General features: G+C 38.9%; 1 protein-coding gene across 1 annotated transcript in view; it reads right to left on the reverse strand.

The window, feature by feature from the left end:
• Positions 1 to 17609, reverse strand: part of LOC149082672 (short-chain dehydrogenase/reductase family 16C member 6-like) — a 42376-nt gene extending 24767 nt beyond the window's left edge. Inside the window, exons 1-3 of the mRNA XM_089235947.1 lie at positions 17031 to 17609; positions 1566 to 1810; positions 136 to 252 (exon numbers count right to left, since the gene is read on the reverse strand). Of these exons, the coding sequence (XP_089092073.1) occupies positions 136 to 252; positions 1566 to 1810; positions 17031 to 17486 (818 nt within the window). The 5' untranslated portion in view covers positions 17487 to 17609. The remainder of the gene's footprint in view (positions 1 to 135; positions 253 to 1565; positions 1811 to 17030) is intronic.
• Between the last annotated feature and the right edge of the window lie 3751 nt (positions 17610 to 21360).

The raw sequence follows: 21360 nt of genomic DNA on the forward strand, positions 1-21360 counted from the left end.
TATTCAATCACTTATTCTCGTTGTTTTGAAGAAACTATTAATGTAACTGAACTCTGTATTTTTCGAAATTCATCAAGTAATTATCAAAAATTGATTTGCTATAATTATTAATGAATAATAATAACTCGTACTGACCATTTCAAAGCGACAAGGAAGTAGAAAATTTTGGGAAGCATCAGGATTTCCTGGTTAACTAGAACAGCGGAAACTATTTCATCAGCAACGTATTCCGGCGTCATCATGGAGAAAATTCTGCAATTAAAAAGCTATTAATTATCAACAAAAACCATTTTATGTTTCAGTTTGCGAGTAAAATATTCAATATACATTCAATTCTTGATACAACAACCATTCGCTATTGCGACTGTTCCATTATAACGATCGAAGGCCCCAAATATTTCCCTATTCATTCCGTATTACTTTTCATCCAATTCAACGACCTAAAAGACCATTCAATGCAATACAACGTTCGGAATTGGCTCTGCCCGATCCCCTGAGCCACCTTAATGCACGGATCCCACCCGGGAGCCTCAAGTGTAGAAAGGGCTTCATGACAGTGAGTATGTAAATTGATTAGCAGGTATTTCTAGCCAGGTGGGGGGGGGGCAGAAAAACATCTTTCCTCGGGGGCCCTTATGATGATGTTAAGACGGCCCTGCTCTGCTTAGCCAATTTTATTTTTTTTTTAAGAAATGAAAAAGATCTTTCCTCTTAAATTGCGTTTAACCCCGACCTTTGTTATTTTAGAATTTGGAACATTTTGTGCATGCACTGTATTGCGGTACAAAGGAACCTCTCAACAACGACACACGATCAGTTCCTCTAGAACAGTGATTCCCAACGTGGGCGTTAACGCCTCCTGGGGGGGGGTGATGGAATGTTCCAGGGCGGCGGTAGAAGCTACGAATATAAAATAGGATCCTATGGGTTAGATTGCGTTGGAGGAGATGGGAGAAAAAAATTTCTGAAGAAGGGGGGCGATGGGACCAAAAAGGTTGGGAAACTATGCTCTAGAACGATATTTTTTCGAATCTTGTTGGTCTAAGGTCTCTTGATACAACGATATTTTTCCTTGGTCCACAGAGTATCGTTATTTTGAGGTTTCATATATAGTATTATTTTAGTATATCTGTATTTCCCAACCTGACGCATTTTATTTGCAACTGCTTACATAACAACAAAATGCGAATAATACAGTCGACGCTCGATATAACGACCCCCCTTCGTCCCGTCGAAAACGGACGTTATATTTGGAGGTTCGTTACATCGAAAGGAAAGCATATATGATAGTCGTTATATGGAAACATCTGGGACTTATCCTACCGGCCGTTGTAATGGAATGATCGTTATAACGAGTATAATTTATAACTGTATAATTTTTCATTCCCTCTAAATATGGGAGTGCTTTTAAAAAAAGCTGATTTTTTTTCCAACTTTCGATATAACGATCTCTCAATACAACGTCAGTTTTCCTTGGGACGATGAGGAGGGGGGTCGTTACAACAAGGTTCGACTGTATATTTACTGATGATGGAAAAAAAAAGGAACAGCAAACGATGTCTTACCCGGGTCGAGCACCACTGAACATGCCCGTGCTGATGAAGTAAGGACATACCACCGTTGATTTGATACCGCGATATCCCTCGACGTGAAGCTCCATTCTCAGAGATTCTTCTAGCCCGACGGCTGCGAATTTACTGGCGCAATAGTCACTTAGCCTGACCACTCCAGCTAGCCCGGCCATGCTGGCTATTGAGACGATATGGCCGTGATCGGCTTCCATCATGTCCGGCAAGAACGCTTTACACGTCTGTGTATAAAAAAAACAACAACAACAAACGACATAAAATGTTTTGTTTTTCTAGTATAAAATGACGTAAATGAAATAAATTCTAAATATCATCGAACTCGGTTTTAACGATATCGGAGATTCTCCGAATTTTTTTTTCATTATAACCGAAGTAGACACTTTGAGAGAAGAACTTTTTTTTAACGGATAATATATAATCAGCTGCAATCAAATATTGTGTATTGTAAATACTGAAGTTGTTATGCATTTAATTATCATCAGGAGTGACATTTTGATTATAAATACAGAACATAATTTTTTTGCTTGTAAATGCAGTCGAATCCTATTATAACGAACTCCAAAAGACCGGATAAAAATCACTTCGTTATAACGAAATTTCGTTATTAAGGAATTCCAGGTTTTTCTATTGTTCCCATGTAAAGTTATCTGGGGGATTAGAAAAGTGTTCGTTAAAACGATATTTTCGCTATAACGGTATTCGTTAAAACGGGATTCGACTGTAGTTATTGGCGAGAAATACAGCGCTATACAAAAACATTGCTGAAAAAAGTCTTTCAACAGAGAGTAGGCAGATGAACAACGTGATACTCACAAAACATGAAAATACAAGCAAATGCAATTTTCACTTAAAAATAAGAAAGATAGGTGGAAGCACCAGTACAACACGAAACAAGCTCAACTCTCTTAACATAACTACATACTACGTAATTTTTATTTAAAAAACGGGACATTTAAAAAAAAAGAAATTTGGAAGCGGAAATTGCAGGGAAAATATTAGCCTCAATGCGAAAAGAGAGCTGTAATTCTAGAAATTTCTCGGGAAAATAACTAAAACTGAAACGAAATTGACGGAAAATGTGTCGTTATATTCGAGGTCGTTTCGTTTTCATCAACGTTTTAAACGAAGTTTCATTTACACTAAGGGCGTAGCGGGGAGGGGGGGGGGGAGGGACTTGAAGGGTCTGGTCGGTCTGTGAGAAAATGACCGAAAAAAAGGTGGCAAAATCTATTGTTATATCATTTTGGTCCCCCCGAAAGAAATTTCTGGCTACTCCCTGATTTACACCATTCCGTATGAAAATCGCCGTGAATTCCCTCCCCCTATTATTGACATTGCAACTGATATGTCGTTATAACTGGGTTTCATTGTACGTATCAACCACTTTACGATCTCAGGACGTAATATTGCGTCCAGACGTCAGTGGAATTGAAACACAAGTTCCCTCTGTTTTCTTTCCTCTGTCCTCATCATCGCGAAGCTTTGCTGTAATCCTACGAAACAAAGTTGTTCTTTATATCTCAGTTTCTTTCTATACTCTTGTTAGCAATTCCCCCCCCCCCCCCCACATATGATGTATCTTTCTACAATATACATATAAGAATGAAAGAGAACAGTTTGGGTGGGGGGGGGGGAAAGAGAAATTGACTTTGTACCCACACACACTTTTTTTCATCAACTTATCTATTATACTATTTAAACTCTTTTCCATATGGTCCCCCCCCTTCCTTTTTCCTATCCTATATTTTTTCCCTTATCCTTCTTTTCCTTTTTTTAACGTGTGGTTAGGTTAGGACAAGGTTACCATTATAGGTGTTTATCGCCGATCCGTCAAATACAGATATATCATAAGAATTTGTTGCCAGTCGCTCGTAAGCGAAGGGGGTTGATAGTTTAGTATTTAGGTTAGTTCGGCATTGAGAATAGGCAAGCTGTTTGGTCCAGTGAAGTAAAATGGGGGAAAAAGGTTTTTTTTTGTGAATATTTTACCCATTTTATTCCGTTTGTTCAATTGCGGGCGAGAGATGAGATCAAAGTACGAAAAATGTGACAGAAAAACCTCCTCATTAGCTCGTTGTTATCTCTGTCTCTACACGTGGAAGAAACACGTACGCATCGAGGGAACAAAAGTTCCATAGAAATAGAGGAAGGAATTGCCCTTTATCGGTGTTTGTTTTTTCTTCTTCTATTTTTGACTTATTGATCGCAGACTAGTCACGAAATGGACCGTCCGTTTTCCGATCTGGGTTGCACGACGTTCTCTCATAACGATAGACTTTTATTCGCCATCTCTCGGTCGGATTTGAACGCTGTAACTGGTGTAAATGTTAGTGCCATAAAACGTTCTCAGAACCACTCGTAGAAGAACCGTCCACACCTAGTTCCGATAAGGGGCCATTCACGTATTACGTCAGAAAATTTTTAGCCATTTTTGACCCCCCCCCCCCCATCAGTAAAATTTCGCCAGCAGCTTAGAATATTTCATATGGGGCCACTCAAGTATTACGTAAGCATTTTTAGGCATTTTTGGCTCCTTTCCCCCCCCCCCCATCAACAAAAGTCAGCAAAACACTGACCCCCCCTCCCCCTGTCAGCAAAATTTCGTCAGCAGCTTAGGATATTTCATATCTTCAAAAAGGGTGGTTGATGACGTAAGCAAACTTCAAACCCCCCCTTCCCCCCCTTGTCATCAAAAGTCAGCAAATCTGAACCCCCCCCCGATGCTGACGTAATACTTGAATGACCCCTATCTTAAAAAAAAGGTGGTTGATTACGTAAGCAACCGACAAACCCCCCTGTTCCCCCCCCCCCTTCGATGCTGACGTAATACTTAAATAATTACCTAGAATACCTTATAGGGGTGATAGTACTCTCTTATAACCCCTAAACAAAATTCCAATACGTTTACAACTGAATCATGCTGAGTGAAGGCTTTGCAATCAAATCGCGTCATACGAGTGGAGCATAAAAATTTATGTTTTGAGGAAAATTCTGTATTTTTTTTGTCATCGTGAGGAAAGGTAACTTACTGGCATGGGTGGTGATACGGAGGTGGGGGTATGGAAGGACATGCCCCCCCCCCCCCAGCGCCAAAGGTGGAGTCGACTGATCTAATGTGCATGTGTATATATGAATTGACATCATCATCATAATCGTGCGACCCCCCCGCCCCAGACTTTCAAGTCTATCTCCGCCTATGCTAACTGGGTAGCAAATTCATTTCAATGACTACTAGACATCATTTGCTGGACCAGCTGCGATGAAGTGTCATCGGCATAGACCAGTGGTTCCCAATATATGGTACGCGTACTCCCTGGTTGTACGTGAGAGAGTATTCAGGGATACGGTGGGGAAAATTATCAGCAATGGAAACAAAAACGAGTGAAGTAACGAGGAAAAAAGTGCTAAAAAAAGAAATGACACGTGGCATCGAAGTCTGTGGGTGCTCGAGCATCCGCAGAATTGATTAAGCAATCGAAATAACTAACATAAAGAAAGCTCAAGTTTTGCACCCTCGAAACGCGGGACCCTAACGTATTTATGTTGTCAGAATTATGCTTGTTCCGTGTTGTAGTGCTATCATCTGTGTTCCAAAATTTGAAGTGAAAATGGGGAAAAACAATTTTCTTGTTTAAGTATCGTAAAACACTTCAGGTGCCACTGTATTAAAGGGGTAAACAAGTTTGCTACATATTTCTAGATTCGAAAGCCTCCTACGTATCTACATTAGTGCGCTAGTCTCTAACGCATATATAGGTGTACAAAAGTCTCTAACGCATATATAGGTGTACAAAAGTCTCTTAAGCATTTATTGGTACACAAAAGCCTATTTAGCATATATAGGTGTACAAAAGCCTCTTGCGCATTTCAAAGGATATGCAGGCCTCATAACATTTCAAGGGATACACATGCCTTTAATGCATAGATAGGAGGAGTACGTACGGTATCCAGGTGATTCGAGGGAAATGCAAGTCTCCCATGCATTTGCAGATGGTACTTAAGATATAGTAGGTTGGGAATCGATGGCATCGACGAAAAACTTGTCTACGGCACGCCATAGGCAGATGAGAGGGCAGGACCGACTTGGTAACGACCAACATTACCGGTGCTGTATACAGGTCAAAATCAGATAGAGATGACCATGGTTCATGGACTATCCCAAAGAAACAATTTTTTTTAATAATACTAAGAATCCAGAAGGTTCAGCAAAAGACGGACAAAAAAAGCTTCGATGAAGCACCAAAAGACCGATATTTGCTGCTAAGGAATAAGACCTAACACAGCAAAGGTCCTACCCTTGCTGCGGCCACCGGAAGGGTGATATCATCAGCTACTGTGAGTATAGGTCTTACACGAATGTGATCTTTATGCAAGGCAACCAGTCATTTGTGTACCACGCAACTTCCTTCCGCTGGAGGAAACGTTAGTAGAGTGCGTGTTTACGTGTCGATAATGCTGCAGATCAATGAACGGTCATTGTCTCCGTGAATGAGTGTAGAGGTAGGTAACTACACTCTGTGTGTGTAGATAATTTTCTTATATCACACTCACATATCTAGTTTGTCAATTTCATACACTTGCCAACTTCGAAAATATTTTAGTTTTCCAAGAATATCTTGATTGTGGTCAAAAATAGACAACAATCGATTGATTCTTCTAGTGATTCTAGTGATCTAGTGGTTCTTCAGTGCAAACCGATGTTTGATTAGAAAGATAGGTTAATTCTCAGGTATTCGATTAGAAAAATTCCATGACTTATTGCAGTGGTTCTCAACCGAGGCCCCTTTGTGGTTCTGAGATGTTTTAAGGAGGTCCACACAAATAAAAATCAAGTAAAATGAGAGCCGCACAGGTGATCAAGTGGGCGACAGAGACCTATGGAAAAAGGATACAAATATGAAGGATTTAAGTGGAATGTGGAGGGGAAAAAGTGTGACTATTTCTAGAAAGATCCTATGGTCCAGGACTGTCTTAATGCATGGGAGCCAAAGAAGAAGCCAATGCTGCCAAAAGTTTGAGAACCACTGCCCTAAAGTGATATGCCCGGATAGTTGTCAGCCATAAGATAAGATAAATGTATTGAGGGGGGGGGGGGGCAGTCCCATGACATTGATCATTTTTGTCGCTCCACGAGGAATAATTGGACTGGGAGGATAATTCATTGCGGATTCCAAACGGCAGCCTTTTTTATACTCACTGATGGGTTGGTGCGCTAACCCCTCGATGTAGGACTCCCTGAGGTAGCAATATTTTTCTGCGGTCATGTTGCCGTTCCTGTTGTACCCCGGTACCAAGAACGTTTCAGACAAGGACGAACCGGGTATCGACCTCACGACACCTCTAAACATCCTTTGGTACTTCAGGCGAATATCTTATCGACCTGGGCTACCGCGCCCTAATCCCATGACAGAGAGATCCCTTGGGCCCGTGATGCTGTTGAAATGGCCATCGTTGTTTCCGTAGGCTGAGAAGTGGGTGAATAATGTTCTTAATACTTCCCTGCTTGAGGGATTTTCCATACTCAGTGTTATCAAAAAATATAATTTCGAAGAGTAATTTCCCTCCTCTCCAAATTTTTTACGGGTATTTTTAGAAAGGGGGGGGGGGGTAATTATTAGTTTTCTTGTATCAATGACAAATAACTACAAAAAATAATCACCTACAATGCGAAGGAGAGTGGGTAGATACGGGGGGGGGGGCGTGGGTGGGCACTGCCCCCCCCCAGTGTCAAAAGTGGAGTCAACAGATCTAATATATATGCCTATATATGAATTGACATCATCATCATCGTGATCCCCCCCCCCCCCAGACTTCCAAGTCTATCTCCGCCCATGTATTTTCCAATCACACATCGCACATAACGGCGAACGCTGCATCCACCCTTAAGGTACGAAATTGCAGAAATGATGAGAAACTAGGCACATCTGGTTCTTTAGGTTCAGATATCTTTCTAGAGAAAGTACAAAGGTCCACGTTGTACACAAAATATTTGTACACTATAAGTTTATTCAAAACTCTAATTAGTAAGTGAAAAGAGGTCTCAGAGGGCTCTGGTCAAGACACGGATAGAGGGGAGAGGGAGGGACTACGATTCGAAGAAGGCCAAGGGCGAGAAAAAAAAAAAAAAAAGAAACACTGGATCCCCTCAGATACTTCCTGAATCTTGAGAATCTTTTGAATCCATTATAATGCTCTTGTTACTACACAGAAACACTCAACGTGAATTGATTTTACGTATCGCTGCGCTACACACGTTTGTCGGATGAATTGTGCTTTCGTTACCTCGTGATAACTCGTTTAAAGGTCACTATCCGGTTCCATCAAGATGACGATGATAACATGCTTTTTAATCTATTCGAACGTCCTTTTATCAAATAATTCTTCAACGGTCTTCGAATGCATTAACACAAACGAGAGGAATGTTACTTCTTCCTTCGAAATCGTTCAGATGATTAATGCGTGTCTAGCATCTAAAATCCAATAATTATTTTAGAGGAATGAAAGCGAGAGCTTTTCTTCAGCTTGAATAATTATATAGTCAGAATGAAATATTCCTAATATATGCAAGAGATCAAGGCAAAACCATGTGTATTATACAATTTTTTTCCTACTTATTATTATTATTTTTTGTCTTTGAGGGAAAACGAATCAAGATTTGGAGGCCATCGATGATTTATGAGATTTCAAGATAACGTCTCAGGTGAAAATGTTTACATTTATGGCGTTAATTGATTTCCGAATAAAAATAATTGGCATAAATCTGCGTTTCTTAACCTATGGTCCTCCGATTAGAAGTGAAGGCAGACTTGGTAGCAGCACTATTTGTCATACAAAAAAACCCCATTTTCTTTGTTCGAGGGTAGAAATTGTGATTTCTGTGTTTGTTTAGCCAGAATAATCATTACAATAGTGATCATTCTTCTCAAAATCTGTGAGATAAGTGGGTAGAAGATCAATATTTCTAAATTGGCCATTTATCATTGGCTGTTGGGTGACTGGAATATTGAAAATGTCAAAAAAGAACTTCTCGCACTGATAACAATTTTAATAACTGTAAATAACTTTTAGAATACAAGTCCTCCATATCTAGACATTTAACAGAAAATGAAATTTGAGTTAAAATTTTAAATTTTAAAAATGAAAGTTTTTCCATCTTCATTCTCACATATATTTTATCAAGTTTTAGCTCTCAAAAATAATTGCCATGATATTTTTGTTGCGGTCTCCCTTATATAGATGCGGAGAGTGACATCATCCTCGGATAACAATGATCAATTAGTGGGTAATGAAGAATTATAATTCTCTGGAAATCGCAATGAATTGAAAAAAATGTACTTTAGTTCACGGAAAAACTTGAAACAAGACCAACATGTATCGATGTGAACATTTACATTTATAGTGATAACAATTATCTTCATTCACAATTTTAACGAAAATTGCAAATACGCTTCGTTGAAAAAAAACGGGACAAGTGAAAAGAAAAGTCAGAACGACCAAAAAAATACAGGAATACCACTTGAAATACTGGACATTCCTGCTTAATATGTATTTTCCTCTTGAATTCAAACATTCTACTGGTGCTTAGGGTTCAGAAAATTTGAAGAACGCTTTCATAACTGATTGAATATTCGCAGGAAGGAAAAAAAAAAATCATATCAAAGACGTGGTGAAAAGAGTTCTAGTTCTTCCTCCAGGCCATCAAATAAATTTCTTATATGTTTTTTGGTGTAACTGGTGCCTCCCTTATAATATTTCAACTCATAAAAAATCTCTTTGTCTTCACGGGCACGTTCTGGTTCCTCGAGTGTTGTATATAACGGTGTCCTTTCTTGGGGCCTCTTCTATTTTTTTTTTCCCATATAAATAACCAGTAATAACGGTATAACGGATGACAACTTCCATTCGAAGCTGTTGTTAGTCGTTGCTTTTCGCCCTCCCCGATGTTGTGGATTCTTTCGGTTTATGGCGTGAAAGGAGGAAGGGTGGAAATGCACACCACGAAGAGAAGGTCAACGAACTAACAACTGTATATAAGAAAGAAGAGAGAGAGAGCTTCTTGAGAACGTCGTCTCTTCCTCAGGGCGTCTGTCTCATCAGCATACGGAGCGGTTTATAGGGGTCAGTATGATGCGTGATATTCGAAAATTACTCCTGAAGGTTCGTAAGAAAGCTTTTGAAACAACAGTTGTGGTCAAGATTTTGTGATGTTTCATCAAATGTGTGAATTTATTACGAAAAACTTCTCCGTATTGTATTTTCTTGGGAATGTTTGTGCTGGTATCTGTTCAATCAGTTGTTCTGAACCTGAGACTATACGCCCCCCCCCCTGCAGTCCTGAGATATTCTTGGGGGGGGGGGATAGATGGAAAAGCCAAATATAAGAAAAGCCATGATCTTCGGGTAAGGGGGCTACAGAAAACTGTGGGAAAAAAAATACAAATGCGAAGAAATAAGGCTTTTAACTGTTTCGCTTGCAAGTGATTGACAAGAAATTCGGATGATCTCTGTTTGACGAATCGGCGATAAATACGGTAACCTTTTTCCAACGTAATAACATGTTAGAAAAAGGAAAGAAAAAAAGTAGGAAAAAAAACCAAATCAAAGGAAAGCAGTATATTTTACTATACTCTCTCTCTCATCTGTAATACTATACTACTATATAACTATACTCTGTCCCTTATCTGCAATACTTGCAGATAAGAGAGAGAACGTATGAAGCATATTTCTCTTTCCACCCTCACCTACCTGTTCTCTTTCTCCCTCTTATGTACATGTATATAGTAGAACCCATTCAACCTTAAGAGTAGAAGCTTTTTACCTCCTCATCATGGAGGTAAAAGAAGACTGACTTTTTTCCCTAGAGTTGCAACGAAGTTTCGCGGTGATGAGGAGAAAGGAAAGACAACCGAGAGAGAGAGAGACTCATTTGAATGTATTCCACTGGCGTTTGAACGCAATATTACGTCCTTGATCGTAAAGGGATCCTTAAAACCCCCATGCTGCGGTAATAGTCGGAAAAATGATTCTCACAAAACGCCGTGTAAAAAAAAAACTCTTCTTTTTGTGAAATATAGATGTCACTCCAACCGAGATACGTTGCAAATACAGTGAAACCTATCTAAAACGGGTGCGGTGTGAGACGGAAACCTGTCTCCGACGGAATCAAGAAAATACTAGTCCCTCCATTGATTAATTCTTTTACGTGTGTGTGTGTGTGCATCTTTATAAAATGGAAACCTTTTTAAAATAAAATATAATTTCAGAGTCCCTTGACGTTGATCAAGCATTAAAAGTGAACCGTTCAACGAGCTCAAAAAAGTGTTATCAGATTTAATCTGACATAATAATATATTCCCCGAATGTGACCATAACAGAGTGGGCATTTTTAGATGGTAAACATTTTTGGGACACGACCAAAAAAAAAAATTCAAAATTCAATACAATCGAAAAAAAGTGCGGTACAAACAGAGAATCTGGTTTCGAACCCAAAATTACCGGCAAAATAGTGAGTGGTGGTACTCCACCACTAGTCAACAATGTAAACTACCCCATTTTGTACAAGCAAATCTGTGGGAAAATAGAGAAATAATAATTAAAACAAAAACCCTTCACTAATATATACGCGTACGCCATCTATAAGTCATTTTAAGCACTTCATATTAAAAACGGAAAAAATTGAGATCGTCACAAGGTGATTGAGCAGGCTACTACGCTGATCATCTGTGGATGCATTCTAAGGGTTAAGCGGAATATGGGGGGAGGACAAGCGTGATAACTTCAGAATTTACCTATAGATTAAGGTGCCAAAACTTAATGCGAGATCCCTTGTAGGCACGACACGGGGGGGGGGGGGGCGAGGTTCTATACAGTGAGATTTGGTACGATACGGTTTTCGTTTTCGAGAGTAAGTACGTAAATACGTGTCATTACATTTCACTCATGGTTAGAAAAATTGATGGCTGATGGAAGCCCTGCACACAACAAGCATTACACAGAAACAAACTTCACACCAGGTTCACAACATATACACGCACATTCCAGCACATAGCAATTCGTTAGAGAAGTTCCGCAGAGGAATATGAGTGAGGTACATGCGTGGTTTATCAGTACGTAAATATGTGAGTTGTTACGCTTCCAGTTAAAACCCCCAAAACATAATTTTCCTCGTATGCCCCCTAGTGTTGAAATGGCCCTGCACAGAACCCCTCCTCCTTCCAACGAGCAGGGGCGGCTGGAGAATAAATCTCCATCTGTGCGAGTCCTATTTCTGACTCCCCTCGGGAAAAAAAATCTGCTACCCACGCGGGCATTGCCGTCTTAACGTATGGGCCCACCCGGGGTGGGGGGGCTCAAGAGAAGATGGGCCTCACAAAAAATGAGATCTGGTTGGAATTTTCTAGGATTTACCAGGTAGGGCCTCCGAAAAACGACTTGGCCCGGGGGCCCATGATACTCTTAAGATGGCCCTGCGTGCAGGACCTATATTTGGCACCCCGACAGCGTTTTTTTGGTTGAGAAAGCTTTTTTTTCACTTTTAACTTGGATTTGTCGCCTTTCTTGGAGCGACACCCCACTGGTAGTAAATTGCCCATGGCGATAGACCGGAGTTGTGCAATATAATATAAAATTCGGGGGGGGGGGTACAGATTTTGCTCTCGTCCTGTTCCTGGTCATCACAGGACACTGTAACCGGAGGTCCTAATGGTGTTCTTCAAAATGAGCACCAGATTAACTCTATGAATGCGTTAGCACAGTGTTTCTTCAGTTCAGTGTTAATCCTAGAATTTTTCTTTCCTCAATTCTGGAATTAAGGAATTCTGGAATATGCTGAAATTATCACTTTCCTTCATTCTGGAATTATATCTTTCATTAATTTTGGAATTATATCTTTCCTTCATTTTGGAATTATATTTTTCATTAATTTTGGAATTATATTTTTCATTAATTTTGGAATTATATCTTTCCTTCATTTTGGAATTATATTTTTCATTAATTTTGGAATTATATCTTTCCTTCATTCTGGAATTATATCTTTCCTTCATTCTGGAATTATATCTTTCCTTCATTCTGGAATTATATCTTTCCTTCATTCTGGAATTATATCTTTCCTTCATTCTGGAATTATATCTTTCCTTCATTCTGGAATTATCTCTTTCATTTATTCTAGACTGTTTTCTTTCATCAATGCTGAAATTATCTCTTTCATTTATTCTAGACTGTTTTCTTTCATCAATGCTGAAATTATCTCTTTCATCAATGCTGAAATTATCTCTTTCATCAATGCTGAAATTATCTCTTTCATCAATGCTGAAATTATCTCTTACATTAATTTTGAAATTATCACTTTTTTTTATAAATGCTGATATTGTCTCTTACATTAATTCTGGAATTATCTCTTTCATTAATTCTGGAATTATCTCTTTCATTAATTCTGGAATTATCTCTTTCATTAATTCTGGAATTATCTCTTTCATTAATTTTGGAATTATCTCATCGATGCTGAAATTATTTCTTTCATTTATTGCTTCAAATTCCTGTGAATGCCATAAGAAAATAACGGGGGATTGTCTGTGTTTTCACTGAGTCACGTGATCTTGCGACGAATGATGTTGGGGGGGACACCGTTCTTAACACAAAAAATTAAAACCAGGCAAAGTTCTGATTTTTTGTGATAAAAAAGCATTAAATTACAGTACCTTTGTTATGAGTCTTATTCAGTTGGGAAGGGGGGAGGGGGATCTCGTGTTTGTCACGTCCTATAATCACCTTATTTTAAACCCCTCCCTCGCTTTAACCGTTACAAATATAATAGCTTCCGCGTCATGGTCTCATCAAACTAGAAAAGGAACTATTTTATCACCATTTTTTCATATTAAAAAGTGGAAGAGTTCAACAACTCCGCGTTTATAAAAATAAGCAAAGGCGGCAGTAGGTCGACGGGCAATTCGGCCGCCCGTCGTTACCGAAAAGGTCTTTTCACGCATGGCAAGTCCTAAAAATCCCGAGTGACGGATAATAATAATAATACATGCCATGCCTATGCATGTGTATACGCACATATCTATCTTTGAATTATTCTGTGGCCTGATTTTCTATAAATTAAAGCCTTGTCTGTCATTTTTCATCCTACATCTTATTCTAAAGTCGGGAGTGGGAATAATGAATACGCCGTGTACGGAGCGAAAGGATTGAAAAAAGAATCAGAATTGCTTCCGCGTTAACACTACTTAAGACATCAGCGCCTAGTACAGGAAACGCTCTTTGCCTTTTGAATAGAAACTCATCTTAACACCAATTAGGCAAAAAAAATCTGACAGTTATTAGAAAGTGTTCACACTTTCTGTTTAGCACTCTTTTCAAACGTTGCTGCACGTGCAACGAAGTTTCATGATATATTATGGGAGCACGAAGACTCCGTCTTGAATTGTCGAGCCGTGGCTCAACAGTTGAGCCATTTAAATCGAAAAAAGTATCACTGAAAATGATGATGATAAATCACAGTATTTCTTATCATCATTTCTCTCAATAGCCCCCCCCCCTCATGTCAGCGATATCATAACATAGTAATAAACGCAGGTTGGACAAACGCATCAGACAAAATAAATGCCGCTGTGAGGTCGTGTGAGCTCGTGATGGACTCGCATCATGATGATCCAGGTTCGAACCACGTTAGCGACGTGGAAGTTTGTTTTCTGCGGTAGTTCAACTTCGAGGCTCGAATGTGAGCCGGTCTTTGGAAAAAAGTCTTTCCGAAGATAGTATGCTTCAACAAGGTGTGTATTTAAGTAACAAGAAAATCCAATTATCTGTTATTTTCACTTCAAAATGCGAAAGACAGATGACAGAAATACTGGAACTCGAAACGTTCATAACTCTGACAACATCAATACGTTTAAGTCGCACATACACTCAGCATACACATTTCGGCATTTATCAGTACAGTTGAACTTGGTTAATTCGGAGCTAAAGGGGGGGGGGGGCCCTTTGACCTTTGAAGACTGGACACACCCCGCTTCCCATCTTAGGGAGATATCGAAGCGTTCCAGGAGGATGGGTGTATCCGGAAAGTTTTATTATCAACTACAAAACATTGTCGCCTCGGACGAAGGCAACAAAAAATAAAATAAATATAAAAACGATCGTCAATCTGAAATCATATAACAGATAATTAAAATCGAAACAACAAACACGCCAATAGGAAATCAAAATTATAAACAAATGATTATACGATGATGACATATAGTCCGTCCCATAAGAATCTAGCAATCGTCAGTTAAGCTCAAGGGGGTCTCAAGCCGCAAAAATGTTCGAATTATCAAAATCATCAAAAAAAAGGGGGAGGGATAACTATATTTTCACAAATAGTCAAAAACTCTTATGATTATACAAATGTATGAAAATACTATCACTTACTATGACAGTTTCCTCGTAGTTACTACTACTACTAATGTTTGTATAAAACGTAAAGGTAAAAATATTCAACTGATAAATTTGTCATTTCAATTTTTTTCTTTTGGATGTTCTTGAGCATTGCACAAAATCTTCAAGTTGGTTTATAAGAATAAAAGATACGATTTTCGAGCTTCAACAGCCAATTTTTTTCCAATATGTCCGTAGCTTCTGCAAGTTTAGAATAGAGACCTCTGCTGCTTTCTTAAGAGTCAGTTTCGTCCTCTTCAGAATATTCAATATATATATATGTGTGTTTGTGTGTGTGACTTCATTCTCTACTTATTCACTAACCGTTTGCATCCGCATATAAACCACAATTTTTTCCCGTGAGTTGAACAAGAGTATAAACCAATTTAACCAGAAATTCAAAGCAAATAGGCATTTGGCAAGTGAAATATCTGAATCAAAGTTTGAATTATCCAAAACAAGAGGAAAAAGATCGAATTAAACGGGAAAGTGTTTAACATTAAATTCAATTGAAAACTCAAAGGGAATTCCTAAAATTCGAATTAACCAAGTTCTCTTGTATTAGAAATTTCCCAGAGGAATGTTTACGAGGTGCCGCATATGCGATTGAGCAGTAGACAAAATAAATCGGCGATGGTTATCAAAAGTTGTACATTGAGAAAGATTGAATCGTAAAGATAATAATGAGATCAATTAAAAATGTCATTATTAACGTATGCAAGCCATAAATAATTATCAAAAATATTAGCTGATATAAATTACTGTGGGACTAGTCGGAGAATGTTAAAAAAAGAGAAACAAAAATCAGATCACACATCACAGGATGATTGAGCAGGCTACTACGCTGATCAAATGTGTGAATGATGGGAGCATTCTGAGGGTTAATTATATATTTTACCCTAAGTTAATATTAAGTACTATTTAGAAATTTAGGAAGCGGGACTTCTTGAGAAATTGTCTCTTTTATTGAGTCGTACGAAAGAAATTTCCAGAATGGAATGAAGTGATATTTTAGTTAATTAATTTTCTCTTTTATATGTACTACGTAAAACAATGTTACTATTTCAAGGTTGGTTGAATGTTTGATGACGCATGCCGTTCATTCTCAGTGTAGTTTTCCGTTGACGTGATTTCGGAAATCCACTTTTGAAAGAAGTATTTCCAGATAATAAGACACCAAAAAGGGGGGAAAAAACAATTTGAGTAACAATTTTCGTACATTATGGAGTTCTGCAGGTGGTTCAATGCTTCACTGCATTAGAAAACAACGTTTTCTGAAACCAGATGAAAATAGCAATTTGTTGTGAAAGATATACTACATTTATATCTACGATTTAGCTGCAGTTCAAATAAAGGGTATTTCACAATTCCCCATCGTTCTAATATCTTTAAACTTATTATTTTGATTTAGTAAGATTCGTATGTAGGGTGTTTCGTCATAGGCAGAGGGTCTTGAACCCGTGAGCCGCCAAGACACTGATTAGTGAAAAATGAAATCAGCTTTCCACTACCTTCATGTTCGAATTCTCATTTTAGATATTCTTTCTATTCGTGCGAACAGTTGGTATATCTACAAAAAAAAATAATCGGATCTTGACCAGAATTCTTGCTGCCCAATCTCCACTTTAAATCAATAAGAGAAGGGTCTGAGTAGTTTCAGTATACTGGACGCCACTCCGACCTGTGTAGTGCCCGTTCTGGAGGACGTATTCCCCTGAAACTTGGTGTAGGCTATACGTTATAGGCTATATGATCTATAGGAAAAAGAAAACTCGATAAAAAAAAGCACCACTTTTTCACCTAGCGGTAAAAAATTGAACTATCTTTTCTTTATTTCATAAATCTTTCTCCCATGATTTCATTAAGATATCCTAAAAATTTGGTTGTATTCGGATAAGCAATTTTTGAGGAAAAACTACTCAGATTACGGGAACTTTAATTATAATCACCTTGTATATGTCACTGATTACATATTCTTGTCTAATACACTGAAAAGGAAATGAACTGAATATAATAACTCACCCAGAAGTGGGAGATGGCATTGACTTCGAAAGTTTTCTGTATCATGTTATCCGGGCATTCGAGGAACCTTTTCCCGGTGACTATGCCAGCGTTGTTGATCAAAATGGTCACTTTACCGACTTCGTTTTTGACTTTCGCCGCTGTCGCATAGACACTCTCCGGCTTTGATATGTCGCACTCGTAAACATGGGCTTCCCGTCCATCCTTCGATATGATATCGGCAGTTTCTCGCGCTCCCTTGAGATTGACATCCCATATAACGACACGCGCTCCCAATTTGGAAAATCGAAGGGCGAGTAGACGTCCTATCCCGCTGCCAGCTCCCGTTATGAGCACCGTCTCGCCGCTGACATCCTTGTATCGCAGTCTCTTAGGCACAAACAAAAGGACCAGTCCCTCGAGAAGGTAATATATTATTAGGAGGATGCTGGTCAACACCCTGGCGAAAGCGTTCATCTTGTCAAGATTTAGATCAATGTCACAGCATGAGAAAATTATTTTCGCGAAAGAAATGTTTCATAAAACAGAGAGAGAGCTCGCGTCCATACGTCTCTCTCCTATCCCTTCCCGACTGATTATGATATTTATTTTTGTCTCCCTTCCGACCAAGGATCGAAAGAGACTACAGCTTCTCAGTCTCACCGCTAGATGGCGATCAAAATCAAGGTCAGCTCTTTACATAATAGACCAAAGCTGTATTAAAAATCTTGAGCCGCTTTGTAATAGACTAATTGTGTGTAACGTTTATAGTCGGCTTCGTGTCAGCTCGATTTCTCTCTAACGCATAATTTAATCTTAATTTTTTTTTTTCTGGGAAAATCCTCATGCATGCGTATTACTAAATTAATAATTATCTCAAACGCGTTTTAATGGGAAACCTCGCTACAACGATACTCGATATAAACGTCAGGGTAAATCCCTTTACAACAGGGGTCTTCAAACCATGGCCAGCGGGCTAACTGTGGCCCTCAGAGCTTTTTACTGTGGCCCGAGGACCTGAAGGAAGGGAGGGGTGGATGGATGGAGGGAGGGAAAGGAGGGTGATTTTTCATCACTAAAATATTATTCGCTTACACTAGGAAAATGACATAACCGGCCCTGCTACAGAGCATCGTTTCTTTAGGTTTTCACAGTATATTCTTTTCACGGATATAATTTACGCTACAGGAGTGTCATTCAATTTTTTTTACATTTGCGTGAAAGTAGTCGTCGCACATGGAACTGTAGTTGGAAAATTTGAGGGACTAGCAAAAGTTAATAGAAGAAAAAATAAATACAGTTAGTAAGTGGAGAGAGAGTACGTAAGTCGAAGATAATCCCAATCTTCTGTCTATTAACAATTAATTAACACATAATTGTAATACTGCTATTATCCTCAATTTTAGATTATTATCGAAATTAAACATGAACACTTAACAAATTTTAAATAGAGTTCGTACGGAGATAATCCTCACCATTCCGATACTATAGAGTAGACCAAAGCGTACTAATAATAAAACTCCAAAACGTCTTTAATACGCTTTGGAGTAGACTAATCGCGTAACAGTTTTCTTCTTTCGCGTCTCCCCTCTGCACTTTTTCTTTTGCCTTTTGCTACACGCCCACGTGTTTTTTGCACCCGGCGCATCTTTAGTCATCAATCAGTGGGCCGCTGCAGTAGAAATAATTTGTTGACCGGCAAAAAAAAAAAAAAAAATAGAAGAAATAAATATACAGGGTGTTCTGCTAAAACTACTACACCACACACGTACCTCGTCCATATTTCTCTGCGGAACCTCTAACGAATTGGCACATGCGGGAACTGTGCGTGTACGTGTAGTGAAACCTGACGTAAAGTTTGTTTCCGTGTAATGCTTGTTATGCCATCTGTTTTTCTAACTGTGAGTGAAGTGCAATGATTAATTGCTATTGATTAATCGTTGTAGGCCTGTTGCTCTCTGCGGCGAGATCGGCTCGTATTCGCGCCTCGAAGTTGGGAACCGCAGAAAACAAACTTCAGCCGACCACCACTACGGCGGGGTTCGGATACGAGTCCGTCATTATGACCACTCGACCACCACAGCGGCCCCTGCTAAAACTGAAACTTTAATTACTTGTCTATTTGTTTGTCGATTTATAACTTCGTCCTGCTAATTGAAACTACTAATGCGGCCTCCATCTCATCGACCGTCCATCGTGAAGGTATTATTCCAATTTAAAAAATGCTCAAAAGGCATTTAGAAATTACCCTGTACCAGCTTTGAAAGTGGAAGTACAGTGTGTCGCAAAATGAAAAGTCGAAATTTTTATACGGTCCTCTCGTTCTCAAACTTCCAATTAGGAAGTTGCTGCCCTGTCTCTCTTGAGGCCAACAAAAAAAAAAAAAAAAAAAAAAAACTCAGTTTTTAAGTACAATATTCACTGAGATATCCAAATTCAAAATCTGAGAAAAGTTGGGGGAAAGGTTCTGCGTAGGTGTGTGTGTACGCTTATATTGTGTTCTCTGTTGTGTAATAAATAGTCTTTTTCCCTTTAACAGATATTTTGCTGTATATTGTTGAACTGAAATCTAAGGTCTATCACATGCATCTTTCCAAAACAACAGCATTGTCCGTTAATTTGTGATGTTCTTCAAAAACCTTTCCCTCATATTTGAATTCAAATATCTTAGCAAATATTGCTCTTAGAAACATGGAATCTTTTTCTGTTGGGCTCAGGTGATAAAAGGCCTTCTAAATGGAAGTTAGAGGACAAGGGGACCATAAAAAAATTTAGAGTTTTTATTTCGTGACACTGTATTATCACTCTCAAAACTGGTACAGGGTAGTTTTAAAATGATTTTTGAGAATTTTTTTTAAATTGAAACCATACCTCTGCGCCGGCCGGTTGATCAGATAAATTTCGCATTAGGACTTACAGGACACCCTGTATAGTGATTTCGGGTAATATGAAATACTTGGGTAATACTGTGTGTCAGGCATATTCAACTCATTGCTCGCGAGCACCACAGTGATCCCTGAAGTATCCAGAATGCTTGATGCTCGTGTTCGATTTCGTGCTCGCGAGCACTTAATCATCATTCCAATGAAACACCTTGGAGCAATTGCATTCAAGGACTGAAATCATCATTTCATGCATTCGTATGTTAAACTCGCCGTAAGGGTGCTCTTCTTTTGATGATGGGTGTATGTAATGCCAAGTTTTCTCTGCCTTCATAGATGGCCTCCAAGTGGAACAGTGATGAGCAAGTTCAAAATGCTCCATGAGGCTCTGGTGGGTTTCCAACTGGTGTTCCAGTTCTCCAGCTTCCGCATGATTGAACGCCACGGAACCCTTAAAAGTCCCGGAACCCGGAGAGCTTTCAAGGAATAAAAACTTTCTTGTTACTAATACATGTAATACTCGCAAAGCTATTCTTTATTTTGAATTTTAACGAGTTAGTGTCATTTAAAAAAAATCAGCAGATTGAAAGAACAGCATAAACCAGGGAAAGAAGCGTTGTCTGTGTTAGTTTTTGCTGTTTTTCTCCGAATTCAAAAATATCTTGGCGAATATCGCACTTAAAAACGTGGAATTTGTTTTGGTTGGCCTCGGGAGCGACAGAGAGGGCAAGAACTTTCTAATTGGAAGTTAGAGGGGGGGGGGGCGTATAAAAAGTTTTTTTTTTGTTTGATAACTAAACACCCCCCCCCCCCCCTCCCTGAAATATGAATGCCGCATCTGAGTATTACATGTTATTTGGAAAATTTTTTTAATTAGAAATATTCCTCTAGCAGAAATGGTTCACCGATAAAATGCGGCAAGGGAATTATGGAACCACCCTGTGTATACAGTATGTGACGCCCGACTTTCGCAGGTGCGAATGGTGCAGCCGCTAAATTTTATGGGCCTCAAAATGGAATAAAAATGCTTTGATTAAATGACTTCTTTACAAAGCAATAGCTCAAAATTCTGTCGAAGACTGGGCTCCCACAATTTAAGGGTTTTTTACAGAACCCCCTTCCTTCCCTCCCAGCCAGGACCATGCTCTGCATATATGACATTTTTTTGGGGGGGCCTTATATAAAGCGTTCTTTGTTGCAGAGGACTAAGGATGAGTGACCTCTGCCGAAAAAACGGATTAAATTTGGGAAAACAAAAAAACCAGCGTTAAATGCTGGTAAAACGGTTTTTCCGTCTTAAAGCGCTGAAATGCGGGATTAAAGGAAATTAAAAGATCCTTATCTTATATATAAATGTGAAAATATGTATGTATGTATGTATGTATGTATGTATGTATGTATGCTCTTTATACAAATCTACAGTTTTAGACCGATCGTCGCCAGATTTTGCATATATACCAAACAGGTCC

Source organism: Pholcus phalangioides, unplaced genomic scaffold (genome assembly GCF_987345545.1).
Source record: "Pholcus phalangioides strain wild (caught in Gottingen) unplaced genomic scaffold, Ppha-v1.0 ptg000009l_1, whole genome shotgun sequence".
Lineage (NCBI taxonomy): Eukaryota > Metazoa > Arthropoda > Arachnida > Araneae > Pholcidae > Pholcus > Pholcus phalangioides.